The following is a 16,578-nucleotide window of genomic DNA, read 5'->3' as shown; positions in this document are numbered from 1 at the left end:
ACCGGTATTTAACCGAAAATTTCAGTAATATCGGCAATAAATGCGGTTTTTCGGTAATTTACTGTATCGCTACTGCGTTATTGAATGTCAATGTAAGCAATACGATTCTCGTAATATTCATCTCCTTGATATTCATTTTACATAAATTAATACACATATTCTTTACAGTAATTTAAAAAGGATGCTTATTAGCATCAAAAGTTAAATCGATTGAGAAAGACCAAAACCAATTGTCGAAACGTTGTAACTACAATGAATAAATTAATTTTTTGTTCATTATAAATTTGTGATTATAATGAATAAAGGTGACCAGGGTCGAGGTAAAAGTCAATATTGTTAATGTACACATCTAGACAATTACAATTAATCACAATTGTAATTAAATTACGATTGTGTTGTTATGGACATTAATTCATACACGTAATTTCCTTCTCGTTTGTATTTCATGTTATTTTTCCCTCGTGATTATTTTGAGAACGTCGATGTCCAATAATATACATACGTTGTACCAAGCTCTATTTCCGATCAGTTTTTATTTACTTCGATTATTGTATAAAATTGGGAACTCGTTTTCATACACGTAGAAATTGATATTTCTTTTCATAGCGTTTTCAATCGCTGCCCGCAACAATGCCGCGTTTTCAATGCCCGCACGTCAATTCAGGGACAATCGCTCGCTCGCTCGCCTCTTCTATCGGGACGATTTATCATAGGATTTCACTCGACAACGAAAGCAAGAGGGGAGCGAAAGTGATCAGAGAGATGCATACTCCATGACCATTTCGCCGTGCCTGCGTTTCCAGGGAAAGCGCAATCTCCCGCTCGGCTATATCGACTTCGACGCGACGTCGCGTCCATCCGTTTCGCGGTTTCTAAATCGCGCCGCGATCAAATACCCGCGGAATCTGCGGGCAGAGTCGCGGCTTCGCGAGTGTCGCATCGTCGTATATATTTTTTCCTCATCACAATGATTACGCGGTCGCGAATCGCGAGACTGACTGACGTACGCGCGAGCGCTAAGGGAACGGAATTGGCGGGGAACAAAATCCACACACGGCCTTGATGGCGACGACCGCGCGCGTGTTAATCGTAGATACCCTCCCCGGTCGCCCGCGCTCGATCGATCGATCTTCCGCCGAGATGAGAAGAGATCGTCGCTCGCGAACCCCCGACCGACCGACCGATATCCGCGCAGCCCTGCCTCGAGAACGCCGCGGCCGCGGCCGCGGCCGGCCCAATTGGCCCGCTGTCAGCCTCGATTGGCCCCCGTTCGACCTATTTAATCTTGCGACGACAGTCGAGATCGTATACCGCATTTCGAAACTGCTTAGACCCCGACCTCCCGACCGATCGAGATCTAAGGCCTGTTTTTTTTTATAGCTCTATTACGTTGCATTTTCTGCTTTCATAAAAAAAAAAAAAAAAAAAATAGAAAATAGGCGTGCATTTAGAGAAACAGGGAGAAAAGGTGAGAAAATTATAAGTTCAATAGCAGATCCCTAATCGAGGGAGACGCGGTGCTGCGAACGACGAAGCGAACCTGAAAATCTTAGATTGTAACGTCGTTACCTTCTTTTTAGGAAAAATAGATTTAAACAATAATATATTGTAATGTATTTGTCATGTTAATACTTTGTGCTTAGTCTTCTTTATCTTTAAAATTATATAATTTTCAATGCTTCAAATTTGAAAACGATGTAAGAGGACAGGGCTATAAATTACCGTTTCAAATTTATCTCTATAATCTATCTTTATTATTAGCGAAATATTCCTACGCTTTTAACTTATCCGGCTGTATTTTTTTTTTCAACTCAAGTACGCGCACTTTTTCTTCTACCTTTTTTCCAGAATATACAATTTTTCAGTCATAACTCCTGGGACCGATTGACCTCGCATGGACTAATCGATAGCTGGTTCTCATTCCGCAAAAGTATTTCTACTTTCCCTCTACGCGTCCCACGAATAACGTACAATATACATCACAACGCAAAAGGTCCGAATGGGATTTTCATCCGGAGGAACGTTTCGCCGTTGAAGAAAAGCGCAAGCGCTTCCGACGAGCAACCAGTGATGGCCCTAGTTTTCTCGTTCTAATTTTCCAATCTAATCCGAGCATCTGATTCATCATCGTCGTCGCAAACGACGCGACGCGACGCGGCGAGAGGCGAGACGCGTCTCTCTCGGACGGCCGCCGGCCGCGTCGTCCGGGTAACGGCGTCGCGTCGCGTCGCGTCGCGTCGCGTCGTCAACGTTGTCGCCGTTGTCACCCCGACTCCCCGACCCCACTGCCGTTGCTGCGACGACGACGGTGCCAGCACTTGGCACTAAACTTGGCAGTGGTAGTAGCGGTGGTCGGGTGTCGGGTGGCGAATGTGGCGATGGTCAGTACTGGCGACGGTGGCTGGTGGCGACGACGGTGGCGAAGGTTTAATCGCGGCCGTTCCGTTCCGCGCGAGAGCCGCGAGAGCTCGATAGTGACGGTTTACGCGTTGCTGACGGTGGCAGCTGCCGAGAGTGCCGAGTCTGGCGGCACGTCTCGCTGCTGATAAAAGGTGCAACATACACGCAGGCACGGGGGCGCGCGCGCGCATAAACGGACGCGGCCATGCTGTAGCAGTGTAGCGTGTCGCGCCGCGTATATACAATACAATACACTCGACGCCGCTGCGCGTGTACGCCACGCATCGTCGTCGCTGTCGTCCGCCGCTCCGTCGTCCACACACAATGTCCTCGTCGTCGCCGATCATGGACAGCGCGGTGACGCACAGCCCGGGCGGGCTGGCGAGACTGTCGGCGTTGCTCGGCGCTCCGGAACCCGCGCTGCGTCTCCTCGTCTCCATTCTGCTAGGTAAACCTAACCCGTTTCTTCTTTTTCTTCCGCGTTTCCACCCGCGCCGCGCCGTGCCGCGTCGACGTCGACGATCGACGAGGGGCGATCCGAGAAGCGGACCCGATTTTCCCTCCCTTCAATCTTCATCCCTCTTTCCCGTTTCTCGAGATTCCTCGGTCTCGCGAATCGAATCGATCCGCGCGTGTTCATTCATGACTCGTCCGCTCGAATCGCCGGTGTGCGAACTGCGACCACCCACCCCGTATCACCACCCCCGTCCTCGCGGAGCCCCCCTCGGGGACACCCCTCGCGTTACGTCGTTATAGCGTGTATAGCGATACGGTTGATAGCAATCTATAACGACGTAATTGCTCCTACGCGAAGGTTGCCTATCTAATCGTTAAAAAACACTTACTGTCAGCAGCCTTTCTCTTGTCGGACTGTCTCATTTCCGTGTCCCGTAAAAAGGCATGTGCGCAGATTCGGATCCAGGCTCTTTGTCCTTTGCTGTTTCTTTGTTTAACGACGCTGAAAATCGCGTTTCATCTTCCGAGAGCTTTTTTACGCACACGGGGAAGATATTTTAAGATATTTCATAATTTTTGTACCTTGCACTCTTTTCGGTCCCGCGCGTACGTCAACAATCGCTCCTTCCTCTGCTCAATAACACGCAGTAATAATATATTACGTGTGTTTAGTCAGCGTAAAATAATATGAAATGTATATGTGGGAGCAAAAAAAACGCGTGCGTGCAGCATATATATAAATATATGCAGGCTCGGGGTATGTTCCGGGACTTTTATATTTTATATCGGCATATATTCCAGGATATTTTCCAGGACTGTCCTGAAAAAAATTTAAGTCCGACGGCCAGTTTCCAGGACAGTTTTTGAATCTGTTTTACAAATGTGAGGGTATATTCCAGTACTGTACATTTTAGAAAACGTAAACAGTCCCGGAACCTACCTCTGGGCATACATATATATATGTATATATGCACAAGTGTGTTTATTTACGACCGCGTCACGTTACATAACCACTTACGCTAGGAGATACATCGCTATATCTAAAAAACAGGCGTGATCTGTTCCGTCCTAATAAGGTCGAATTCTATTCTTCTTTTGATAGATTTTTAGTCCGGTCAATAGAAAAATACGCTACGCGTTAGACGATCTATTGTTAAAATAGCGTCGAAGATGTGTGATTAGCAAGAATACAATGATAACTTTATTACTTTGTATATACAAGACATTACAAGATTTGGTTCTAAGTTGGTTGGATGATTAAAAAGAGTATAAAGAAAATGGAAAAAAATATACATATTTGCAAAAGGGGCGGCTATTATACGATGCCTATCCGTAACAAAATGATAGTTTAATCGCAAGGGAACGGAACGTAAGACGAGAGAAACAGAGTTTAAACAGACAGATTGCGTAAGAATGCCAAGAATATGACAGGCATATGATAAGCACAAAGTTGCGCTTGTATTGTATCAAATAATGAGATTTGATAAAACGAGAAGCGACGGAGTGAAAAAAGGAAAGTAAAGAGGAAACACTTAGCTCTGCAATTTGTTTCTCGCTTCCCGTTTGATACTTATTCTGATTAAAAATTTGGAGTTTTACTATATTGACTGTAATCTTAGAATTTTTAATTATAACAGTTTATCAGAAAACGAGATAAAGCGAATTCGAGCGAGTTTGAATGAGTATCTGTAGTAATTGTAAGATAAAAGAATCATTGGATGACATACATACGTATGATATATAATAATATAATTATAAATAATCGTATGATATGTAATAGTTATAAATAAATATACCTGCAAACAATAAAATAATTATAAAACAATCGTTACATTATTTCTTGCTTACATTAGTAATATAACATTACAACGCACAGTGGTTTCAATTTTTTCAAAAAACAAGACCAAAGCTTCGTATTTTAATTATCAATTTGTGGTAATTGTAATGATTTTTTATTGTGCTATATCGAAAGATTAGAGAACCAACAAATCTCGAGATTATTTTCACTTTACTCTATTTAAAAGGAATATTAAAAATAGATAATTTTCTATGTTACTTTTTCTATAACGTCAAAAGTATTTTTTAAATTATTTTTCTGGGATTTTTTTCGGATATGAAATAATATGTCCGTTTTTACTTTATTTGGTTAAAATTTTGTGGAGGAGCAATTAATTTTAACCAAATGAGCATTGATATTTGATATTTAAACGATATTTATTTCCAATATGGTTTATTTATTTTGATTCAAATAAATTATTGCATTCATAGGCCTACAAAAAAGCCCGATTGAGATATCATTTTTAATGTGCTACCTGAATGTCAAGTTTGAATTTCTGAAGAAAGAACTTGCCCCCTTTGCTGATATCGTAAAATATTTAACGAAGATATTTAAAGGTGTTCATGATAAATGAATATGTGATCGACATCCATATATAAATGGGTCAACTGATACCGTTCGTTCTGATAATTTATTGCAATGTTAGAAGATACACGTATTATGCGTTACTTGGTTATTATAAGAATTATTTCAAACGAAATTTATTTAAAAAATAATATAAGTTATATAAGTATTGTATAAATGATTTTGGCCAGGTTCAGAGACTTTTAGAATCACAATATAAAGATTTTATACACGTATATAAAATTTGTATACAGATCAATATTTATTTCATTCAAGATCGATATACAACAGAGAAAATGTAGAAAAGACGCAGAAAATTATAGAGATAATTAATGTGGAGCTATAATAACCGAGGAAAAAATTATAAAAAATTTTAACTTGATATGTAATTTGATTTCAGGATTTCCCGTTGCTCTTATTCATAGGTATACGCTCTACGGCAAAGACCCCATTCGTCAGCACTTATTTTTTATAGCGTGCGGTCTCTCAATTGGCTACTGGAATTACGGTAATTCACTTGAACAGTATCTTAATTCGCGGAGAATGACACGCAAATGATACCCCGGCGCTCGTATATTTATAATAGATGATCACATGGCAATAATAATGATTTTGCAGATTGTAATATACTCCATTCATCGACGGCGGTATGTGCGACGTATCTGATCCTGACGATCCTCGGCAGCAGCGCATTGTCCGTCATAGTGACGTTCCTCTTCAACATGACGTACCTACTTTATGGTAAAGCAACAATGACGATAAATTTGAAAATTTATTCATCTTCGAAAAACTAGTCCACGCATATTTACATATTTATATATTTACATATTTATACTCTGCGGCACTATCTATTTATTATTCTCAAGCTATCTGGCGCGGTTATCGTAGAATTAAAATAATGTGTTCAAGGTTTCTAGCAGAAAACTTTTTTTGATTTACCGATTAAATTCACTTTTTGCACCTGGAAACTAGAACGGCGCAAGAAATTGAAATGTAAGAATTAAACGACAATTATAACGAAAAACGACAATTTTCTTACATTACGTGCATTACAGCCTTCCATTCGGAATTTTCTTTAGCATATTCGAAAAGTTGCGGGCAATTTGTATCGATAATTTGAAATAACAAACATTTTAAATATATTTTATAAATATTACACCATAATAATTTTTTTTGTAACTTGTCGAAATATTACTTTTCAGTTTCGCAATCGTTTGCTTTTATTTCGTAATGAGCGTCATCGTTTTCTCATTTTCTCTCGTCGATCGTTTCGAGCTACAAAGCAATTTAAACAAATTGTTGTTTGTTAAACATAAATTGTTTTCCAATACAGGCTATTACACCACCAGTACCCAAGATTACGATATAAAATGGACAATGCCGCAGTGCGTGCTGACCCTTAGGTTAATAGGACTTGCATTTAATTTATGGGACGGTCAAAAACGTGACGTACGAAACGCAATTTTTTTCCATAATTCTATTATCTCGTTCATTTCGCGGCGTAACGATCACGGTGTTGTAGGAGGAGCTCTCCGATAGTCAAAAACGCGTGGCATTGAAGGAGCGACCGTCGCTGTTGGAAATTGCGGCGTACGCTTATTTTCCAGGCGCCTTCCTCATCGGACCACAGTTCAATATGCGACGGTACTTGGACTATGTCAACGGTCATCTCACAGAACGCGTACGTTGATGAATGAATTAGAAAGATACTAATCGACGAATCATTTAGTTCTCCAGTTTAAGAAAATACGACTGTCCATTTAATATAAGTATCATGTTTTTATATTTTATAGGATCCTCGAACTGGTGCCATTAAGCTGCCGGATTGCGTGTCAGCGGGATTGTTACGAGCTTTCATCGGATTCATATATGTAGCGATATTCCAAATCGGCACACTCTACGTTTCCGATCAGTATCTCTTTGAACCATCGTTCCAGAAGCTGAATTTAATAAAGAAGTGCTTGCTGATCGGCTTGTGGGGCCGTATCAATCTATACAAATACGTCAGCGTCTGGCTAATCACAGAAGGGGTACGTAATTGAAACATATTTTTTTAACGTTGTTTATTTTTATTTGTATGTGCTTGTTGTGTTGTTATCGTTTAATGTTTCGATTTCAGGTGTGCATCACTTTTGGTCTCACACATAATGGAAAAGACTCTAAAGGTCGTATTAAATGGGACGGTTGCGCGAACGTTAAACTGCGAACATTCGAAACTAGCACGCAGTTCAATCACTACATTCTCTCGTTCAACATAAACACCAATCACTGGTGTGCCGAGTACATTTACAAGAGGCTGAAGTTTCTGGGTTCAAAAATATACAGTCAAGTAATAACGCTGCTTTTCCTTGCCCTCTGGCACGGTTTTCACTCTGGATACTATCACAGTTTCTTTATGGAATTTATCGTGTTGTACTTTGAACGAGACGTAAGTATATACAATTACGGCTCGCACGAACAGAGAGCTTTCGCATGTTTTTTGACATTTGACAGTTGCTTGCTTGTTTAATCATGTCCCGCTCGCTTTCTCTTTTTTTCTCAGATTGGACCAGTATTACAGAACAGCGAGAAAGTGCAAACGCTCCTGAAGACGCGATGGGAAGCACGTATGCTCGCTTGGATCTTTATGAAGCTTTACACTTTTGTTTTCATGGGATACGTCCTCGTGTCGTTCGTACTTCTCTCGTATCCGCGGTATAATCAAGTTTACGCTAGTTTGTATTATTGCGGACACGTGTTCTTCCTCTCCTACCCGTTCCTCGCGCCGTACATTAAACGATTGATTGGTCAAAGACATGAACGTCAGCGATCGCACCAAGAATAATATAGCACAATCTCTCTTTTCTTCTCCCTCGACATCGTTGAGGCATTGCCCCTGTACTTGGTTTTTTTTTCTTTCGCACCGTTGTTCGTTGCGAATCGATATTCGAGAAGACGTATAGCTGTGGTGTAAGGGACGCTGGTATACAGTTACGTTTACTTACAGTCACTTAGTCTTCAGAGAGAAATGTGATAGCGCATATCCAATACGGAAGATACGGGAAATAATAAAGCGTATTACCATTACTATCGCGTTTCGTAACGGCTGTGAATCCTTTCATAATGCTGAATTTTCATGGCTTGAATATACGGTCGACGATCGAGTTTCATGAGTGAAAAATTCTCCCTTGCAGAATCTATCGCTGAAACGAAATGACGGTGGTAGATGGAATATATGCACGGATATTACTGCTAAGAACATTTTAATTTGTAAATCGACGCACCATTTAGAGAAAATTTCGCTGGTCGAGAATTTTGTGTGCCTGTATTTGGACGTTTCTACGATCAAACTTTACGACACAAAAATTCAAGCGATTCCAGCAAATAGTTTCTAGATACTTCAGTATTTTCCTACAACAGTACGTTCTTGCGTCTTCAATCGTATTTTTGTATATGTAGCGTGTTCGATTGGAAAGTTTTATTTACATGTATTCCATTTGTAATAAAATCTGTTTAAATGCGTTATGCCCTTTTAGCGATAAGGATTGTTACGAATATAATAGTGTAGCGGCCGCGTAAGATAGTCAAGTGTCACAATATCTCAAAAAAGACTCGAAGGAAGAGGCAATTGTGCATTTAGGTAACGCAATAAGGACGTCCACTCGCTAAAATAATTTCAGGGAAATTGCGTTGCAGAGAACACCTAGAGAATAATACCGCGGTTTTTGTAAGTGCAAAAATAGTTAAAAGAACATAGTCAGGTATACGCGATATCGTGCACGATTGAAGTTGAAATATATATATTTTATCGTAGTGCTACATTTTTACCGATCTAATGCGATTAAACGCGTTTGCCATACCTCTCTAGATGTAAATACGACGATAACAGATTGACCGTGATTCTAGTCGAGTGTGTACCTTCTATCGTTTATATGCACGCTCTATTAGTGTCAATATACGGTATAAAGCGACGCGAGAAGCGATTTTCAATCTTATACGTTTGCAGTTATTTTTGTAGGTAAAAGTCTTAACAACGATGTACCTATCTATTCGTGTAATAGAACGCGGCTCTTATTATGCACACAGCCCTTCGAACACACAGCTCATCGAAATTAAGAGATATTAGTGGTTACCAGTTCGATATATAAACCAAGTGTTCAGAAACTGATATACTTTGCGATTTTGACACTCTTATCGCATTCACGTGCGATAAAGTTAGATCGACGAAAAAAATGTAATCCTTCGCTTAACGACCTTGATTTATCGATTGCAAGTACGCCCAGTCTCTGGAGTCTTTGATGTAGTCGCATACAGGTTTACAAATTTTTAGATACTGGAACAAATAGGAGTGTACAAGCGTAGCGCAGTCAGGAGTTATATTGCGTACATTTGCCGATAGTATTTATTATAGAGTTGAAACTAACAGGACGGTCCAACGTGACTTTTCTGACGTGAGACCCTTATACGTAGTTGATAAGTCGCGAATGGTGGAATTTTAACTCTTAAATTAATTTGAGAATTAAGATTTACGCTGGTCGTTTGTTTCGTACTTAATACCAATGCGAACACGCTCGGCAAATGCGCTATTAAATACTTGCGAATACCTTATCTTGGAATCATACGTTCCAAACGTCTTCGTGGGAATCGTTACCGTTATAATATAATCGCAAATTTAGTCGACAGATAGGGCAACACGTTTGGGCAATAGGTATATTCTCGAGTACAGTTCAGGACTCTCTAAAACGTTGTTTCAAGGATAATGATAAGGATTGCACTTGCAAGTGTGCTTGCGATCTAGATTTCAACAATTTCGATTTCGTGTCACGTCAGTAGTGAAAGATTGAACAAGAAGCTCGAAAGTGAAAGAGGGAGAGAGAGAGAAACGGATTGTAAGAATCTGCGAAACGAGGAATAAGACTAGCGAAGAGAAAGGCGGTGAAGTGATTAATAATATCGGAAGTTATTTGATATAAAAACAGTGTATTTACGATTATTTTCTTAAAAGATACAAAAGAAACATCGACGTCTCGTATATAAAAATTATTTTTTTCTTTACATTTCTTTCAACAGAGGACCGCGACAAACGTCGGCACTTAGTCGTTCAAGGACTTATTGTTACGTATGCGTGTGTGTGTGTATGTGTGTATCTATGCATGTGTGAGTGTGCGTGTGTGTGTGCGAGCGACATCACGATTAGGCTTTAGCAACACGAAGCGTCTGCCTCTTAAGCACCTTCAAACACCATGCGGCCTATCTTATGAGATACTGGCGATATATATACATCCCTCCTACGATTATTAAGATCCATCCGGGCCCGCGTTCGCGTCGCGTCGCGTTGCGAAACGACCGAGAGTAGTCACCACGTAAAATATTTGTCTCCGTGAAATGCCGAGGGTCTCGAGGGTGAGAGTGATGTGCGCTCCATGCGACGACCGATTCTAGTACGGTCCGCTGGGGCCCGGTTGCGGTGCCCCGTAACTGTCGATGGGTTGCCCCGGTTGTTGCCCCGGCGGGCCGTATTCGCCGCCGCCTTGCTCCTTCTGCAATTGCATAAAAATAAATACATAAGAGACAAGAAAGAGAGAGAGAGACGACACGTGGCGCATACATGAATTTTATATTGTGGCTATCACTCGGCCGTGATCTTTTCTGTGATGGCAATTTAGCAGAGTTCGGTAGTTAGTCTTCGTATTCGCATAATTTAATTCTCGCCGATATATCTAGTATTTTGGCTAGCAAGGCAAGCAATTTCAAGGAAAGTAGCTCAGGCTGGAGGGATTTTTTTCAGCGGTTTAATTGTACGCCACGCGGAAGAACATCCCTTGATCGACAAGCGGACCGAGGCTCTCGATACTTGTAGCGCGCTAAGCGGAGTGCGACGTGTATAGCGAAAGATATCTTTTGTAACGAAGAGTTATAGCGATATTAGAGTTGTACTACAATACAATTAATCCCTGTGCAATCTGCGACACATTGTAGTAGAAATCTCGACAAGCTCGCTTAGAGCGGCATTACGAAGCGACATTCGAGGAGAAACTCTCTGTAATTATTCAAATTGTCGGCACGGCAATCACCTTGACAATTTCTTCTTCTTTTTTTTTTTTTTTTATATAGTCGAGCCGTGGAAAGGTGATTCGCGTCCGACTAATAGTAAGGTCGTATACTCGTCTGATGAAGTGAAATATATGACGTGCGAATATCATCTACGCTTAATATCCGGATCCTTTCGTATCCTATGCAAAAACATGCGCCGCGCCGCTCGCTCCTATATCATCGAAATGAGCAATTTATATGCTGCGCGAGACGTCACACTTTCGTCTTTCGACATTCGCCGAAATCGTTTCTCGATAGACCGCTTTGAAAGCGGCTGCCAGCTGTAGATATATATACGCGCGTTTGAGCAACTGAAAAATTGCGCAACGCATTGCATTTAGATCCGACGATAGGGACGTCGTGCGTTATCCTTGCCGAGGTTCGTAGTTTGCGCGCGTCCAAGCGATTGCGTTGAAAAAAAGAGAACTGCGTGAATTACATCGCCGAAGCGTAAAAAAAGAAAGAGGAAGAAAGATCAATAATGATTTTTATTCGACCAAACTGGCTATCTTTATTTAATATAGTCGTGTCACAACTATATTAAATAAAGATTGCCAGTTTGATCGAACAAAAAAATCATTGTTAGTTATTTACTGGCGGAGCAGTGTCATATTTGGAAAGAAAAATCGTTACTTAAGTTTTATAGAGAGAAAGACAGATCAACAATGATTTTTTATTCGACCAAACTGACTATCTTTATTTAATATAGTTGTGACAGTTATATTAAATACAAGATAGTCAATTTTGGAATAAAGAATCACAATTTGTCAATTATTTATTGGCGAAGCAAAGTCACATATGTTTGGTGAGAAAGATCCGTTACCTGAGTTTTGTAGCGGATGAAGTAGACCTCCGGTTTGCTGGGCTGCGTCGGTGTCTGCGTCGGCAGCACGACATCGGGCGCCTCTTCCGGCTTCTTCACCAGGACGTAGATCAACGTCTTCTCCTCGTCCGGCTGCGGTAGCGGCGGCAGCTGCGGCGCGGTCGGCGTAGGCGGGGTCGGCGCCTTGATGAACACTATTTTGTAGTGCTTCTGCGGCGGCTGCGGCTGCGGTATGTTCTTGGGCGGCCTATACTCCGGCGCTTCCGGCGGCGGCACGTGGACGTACACGTGCTTGTGGATCACCGGGTTCTGTTGCGGCGGCCCGTAAGCCGCCGCGGGCGGTCCGTATCCTCCACCGCCGCCGCCGCCGCCGCCACCCCCTCCGGAGGACGGAAAGTACGAGCTCACCGGCGGCTCCGGCGCCGGTTTCGCGAGCGTCAGCGCGATCGACGAGCAGGCGATAGCGAAAATCGTGCCCTGTTAAAAGTGAAAATACGGGCGTGATCGTGACTGTAATGTTAACGAGGGGAATTGTAGCGAAAGTTACGATATAAAGATTTTGCTGTATCCCGAGACATATCGCGGGCATTTACATTCGACGGGATAATTATATCTTCATTTAAAAATTTCACTTGCGTTTTATATTTTGTAAAAGAATTGCGATTATTCGATACACTTTAATGCAATTCAGAGAAAACCAAGTTCGAGAATGGATTTTACAATTTAAATTGTACATTTTGTTATTTAATGAAAATACCGATATAGTAATTTTTAGATAGCAACGAGAGATTGGCTGATTACAGCATAGGCGTTTTTATAATATACAAGTTTCTACTCGGTCTGGTGTGAAGAGTCTGCATAATCTTTCGTAATATAAATTATAATTTTTAACTAATGCGAAATAGACGATTAATTGATTGCCACTCCTCGCAGTAACAGATGGTTACGTCATTACATTCCAGCTTTGCGAAAAATGTAAAACAGATTATACTTTTTATGTAACTTACGCTACAATATTTTCTCCGCAAGATCAACGACTCGCCGATCATTTATCGCAGGCGAGTGGCGTGTCGAATATAACACGTTCGCGATATAAAGCGTGTAACAGCGAATTATTTTACCGATTACCTCGTCCACGGCGATTCAGGATCAATAGAAATGAAAATACGCGACATGGTATATTGCTTAACTCGCTTAAAGAGCTCATTTGCGACAGACACTTCCACTTAGCAACTTCTCTCGGCCGCTATCGGCCAAATTGTGCGAGCACAATGGCTCATTTATTGCGAACTCCCCGTGTACGATCTGACTCGCGTAATCACGCACGATTATTCATGTATTTATCTTCGGTAAAAGGGTAAATGCGACGCGTCAAGGAACTGATTAACGACTTTCAATAAGCCCCCACACATAAGCTATACATTCGTCTCTTCTTCACTTGATTGGTCAATTTCCGACAGACAGGGTCAAAGTGCCACGTTTTATCTAAGATTTCGTTAGCTTGTAATGGCTTTATAGATTTTCAAAGCTTTGTGTATCTCAGCGCGTGAAGTGACGAGTCGTCCGTAATTGGAATTTGATTAAAAATTTAAAATAATATACAGTGGACACTCATAAAACTTAAGTTTCGAGTCTTAATAAATGAAAGAGGAGAGTATTATTTTATTTAATGATTACTTCAAAATAAAAATCACCGAGTATAATCAAAGAAGAAGAACGGGAGAGAAAGATAAGTGATTTTCATCTCTTGGGAAATGAATTTTACCTTTTTTTTCACCGCTGAGCCAGTCTCATCCGCGCGCGTTTTAAAAGTATAATTTAAATCTCGAATGTTACGGTCGCGCGAGCAGGAAGGCGAGTTATAATCCACGCCAATTACGCTCTCTTAGATGAAACCATCATTCGTCCGCCCGACAGATATCTTTGAATTCTCGATTTGCGTTCTTTCCGGAGATATTGCGAGAGAGCCCATTAAATTCCGAATAGCGTTTCCCATTCCCGCGACGGGCATGTTCCATTAGCGCGAAAACGGAAGAAGCGCGCGCGGCGTGCGATGCGATGTGCGCGATAACTCACTCCGCTCGAGCGGAGCTTCCTATTCACTTAACGACCCCCGCGCCGATCATTTAATCATGCTTTTAGTGCCGCATCGAAACTCCGCTCCGCGTGCTATAAGACTTCTGGAGCCGCTTTCCCCATTTTCCTTCTTTCGCGCTATAATTATCGAGACCGTGTCGGCGTCGGTGTCGGTGAACAGAGCGGGAGCAGCACACGGTATAGGCGGGTTCCCCTTTTACTTTTGCCCGCGCCGCGAGCGCGGTTTTGATCCGCGATATGAGATTCGTGCCGATGCACCTCGCGCGTACAGTGGGATGCACGCTCGACGGATTTTTCTCCTCTCCTCTCCTCGGGAAAAACGCGATCACGTCGTCGCTTTCCATCGGCTGGGGGAAAAAAACAGGAGCCGACGCGACCGCTGGAACCGCGCTGACGTAAACGCACACGGGGTTCTTCTCGAACGAGTCGGAGCAACATATCTCTTGTTCGAGGGACATCTCGAATAAATTCCCGATGCCTTTCGACAAATTCCCTCGCGTATATACGAATCATTAATCTCGCGTATGCCTGGTCGACGCGGTGAAAACGCAAAAAGAAAAGAGACAAAAAAGAGACGAGCGACTGGATGTATCCAGCGATGATTGCATGACGATTTCGTAAGAATTCGAACCGAAAGTTACTCCTATTAAATGCACCTGGCCACTCGATCAATTGACTTTACGCGTTTCACTTGGTCAAGAGAATTGCGTCAATCGACGTTTAAATTTGGTAACCGGTCTTGAACGTTGCAGAAGAGACGTTCGTTTGCACCTTCGGATAATCGCGCGGCTCGAGGAGCGAGCGATTCACAGGAAAATTACGCTCGTCGTCGTAAATATATTAGTCATCGAAGTAAAACGATTTCCCGACACGCATATGACGCACGATCATCCGCGTATAAATGTTTGCAAAACGGCAAACGTGACACTCGGATATTTTCAACGTCTCTCGCATCGCGCCGTAAACGGATTCACTCGAGAATAATGATTTAATTGAGATATTCTTGCGTACCGACGATGTGGTCACCTCGCGTTTATCTCGAATCCTGAAGTGTGAGAGACGTCGGTGAGAAGAAAAAATACGCACGATTATCTTTGAAGATATAATTGCGCCTTTGAGTACACTGTTAAATATTAAAGGATGAAATTTAAACCTTGACATTTTGTTATTTTTAACTACCATGTGTGTCGAAATTTATTATTTTAACATAAAACAGTATTATTTTAACTCCATTTAGTTAAATTAACATTGTTTTAGTCAAATTAACGACATATTGAGTAGGAGCAATAGCGACCTGTAGGAATAATTGAAAATAACTCAAATTGAGTATATAATTTGAACGTTCGTTTGCGACGAAGCGGTCACCTCGTACTCATCTCCAAACTTGAAGCGCGAGAGACATGAAGTAACGCCGACGATGGAAAAAAAATACACACAATTATCTTCGAAGAAATAATTGCGCCTTTGGGTGCACTGTTAAATATTAAAAAATAAAATTTAAACCAATACTTTAAGTTAAATAACATTTTGCTATTTTTAACTACCATGTTTTTGTCGAAATTTATTACTTTAACGCAAAACAGTATTATTTTAATTCCATTGACTTAGTTAAATTAACATTGTTTTAGTTAAATTAATAACTATTGAATAGCAGCAGTGGTGTAACCTATAGAAATAATTAAAAATAACTCAAATTGAGTATAATTTGACACTACGGAATTTAACAGTGTACAAGAAACAATAATCAAACTCGATAATTAAGAACGTTCGCGACGAAGCGGTCACCTCGCATTCATCTCCAAACTTGCAGCGCGTGAGACGCGAAGTAACAATGATGGAAAGAAAAAAAATATGCACCGATTATTTTTAAAGCGAGTCTTCGGATAGGAGACCGAATGATCGAGCTCGATAATTAAGAACGTATAACGTTCGCGGTCGCGCTTCGCTACTTACCGCGGTGGTCCGCATTTTCTCCCACGTGTGTGCGCGCGCCGGTGGCTCAAGGTAGTACTCCCGAAATGTGAGGCACGTAGAAAAAGAGGAATGTCGAGCGTTTCACTTGCGAGCTTTCACGCGTGTGGCGTGCGGTCGAGGCTCTTCCGAACTTTTATAGAGGCCAACCGAGAGGGATACCCACGGAAAAGGAAGGCACAGGAAGGTGGCCGGTATTCGTGGTCGTCGCCGTCGTTACGCGGGCTCCTCGAGGGGGTTTCTTCTTTCGTCGTCATCGCGGCGTTCGCCGCCGCCGCCGCCGCCGCCGCCGCCTCCTCTTCTTCGGCCGCCGCGGTTCGATTCGCGGGGACCAAAGGTGCGCGACACACAGCTAGAA

The 16,578-nt window shown here is 41.9% G+C and overlaps 2 protein-coding genes across 2 annotated transcripts; one reads left to right on the top strand and one right to left on the bottom strand.

The window, feature by feature from the left end:
• The first annotated feature begins 2,254 nt into the window (after positions 1–2,254).
• Positions 2,255–10,631, top strand: LOC112455160 (lysophospholipid acyltransferase 5-like). The gene is made up of 8 exons (XM_025016918.1): positions 2,255–2,848; positions 5,658–5,765; positions 5,876–5,998; positions 6,591–6,706; positions 6,780–6,938; positions 7,051–7,287; positions 7,377–7,685; positions 7,800–10,631. Exons 1-8 carry the CDS (start codon positions 2,725–2,727, stop codon positions 8,079–8,081), a joined length of 1,458 nt encoding a protein of 485 aa, XP_024872686.1. The 5' UTR covers positions 2,255–2,724; the 3' UTR covers positions 8,082–10,631.
• A 2-nt stretch (positions 10,632–10,633) lies between these two features.
• On the bottom strand, positions 10,634–16,238 carry LOC112455161 (leucine-rich repeat extensin-like protein 3). The gene is made up of 3 exons (XM_025016919.1): positions 16,203–16,238; positions 12,153–12,629; positions 10,634–10,776 (listed from the first exon to the last, which is right to left on the bottom strand). Exons 1-3 carry the CDS (start codon positions 16,215–16,217, stop codon positions 10,675–10,677), a joined length of 594 nt encoding a protein of 197 aa, XP_024872687.1. The 5' UTR covers positions 16,218–16,238; the 3' UTR covers positions 10,634–10,674.
• Positions 16,239–16,578: the final 340 nt, after the last annotated feature.

Source organism: Temnothorax curvispinosus, unplaced genomic scaffold (genome assembly GCF_003070985.1).
Source record: "Temnothorax curvispinosus isolate PA1 unplaced genomic scaffold, ASM307098v1 QBEX01005869.1, whole genome shotgun sequence".
Taxonomy (NCBI): domain Eukaryota; kingdom Metazoa; phylum Arthropoda; class Insecta; order Hymenoptera; family Formicidae; genus Temnothorax; species Temnothorax curvispinosus.
The sequence above is the reverse complement of the archived record's forward strand: the minus strand, read 5'-3'. Positions and strand labels throughout refer to the sequence as shown.

What these genes read in the sequence shown, in the direction of transcription:
- LOC112455160 (XM_025016918.1), top strand. Translation starts at nt 2,725, where the DNA reads ATGTCCTCGTCGTCGCCGATCATGGACAGCGCGGTGACGCACAGCCCG. An exon ending in CCTCGTCTCCATTCTGCTAG is followed by an intron (nt 2,849 to 5,657) that starts GTAAACCTAACC and finishes ATTTGATTTCAG; the next exon opens with GATTTCCCGTTGCTCTTATT. An exon ending in GGGACGGTCAAAAACGTGAC is followed by an intron (nt 6,707 to 6,779) that starts GTACGAAACGCA and finishes ACGGTGTTGTAG; the next exon opens with GAGGAGCTCTCCGATAGTCA.
- LOC112455161 (XM_025016919.1), bottom strand. An exon ending in TCATCCGCTACAAAACTCAG is followed by an intron (nt 10,777 to 12,152) that starts GTAACGGATCTT and finishes ATGCAATTGCAG; the next exon opens with AAGGAGCAAGGCGGCGGCGA.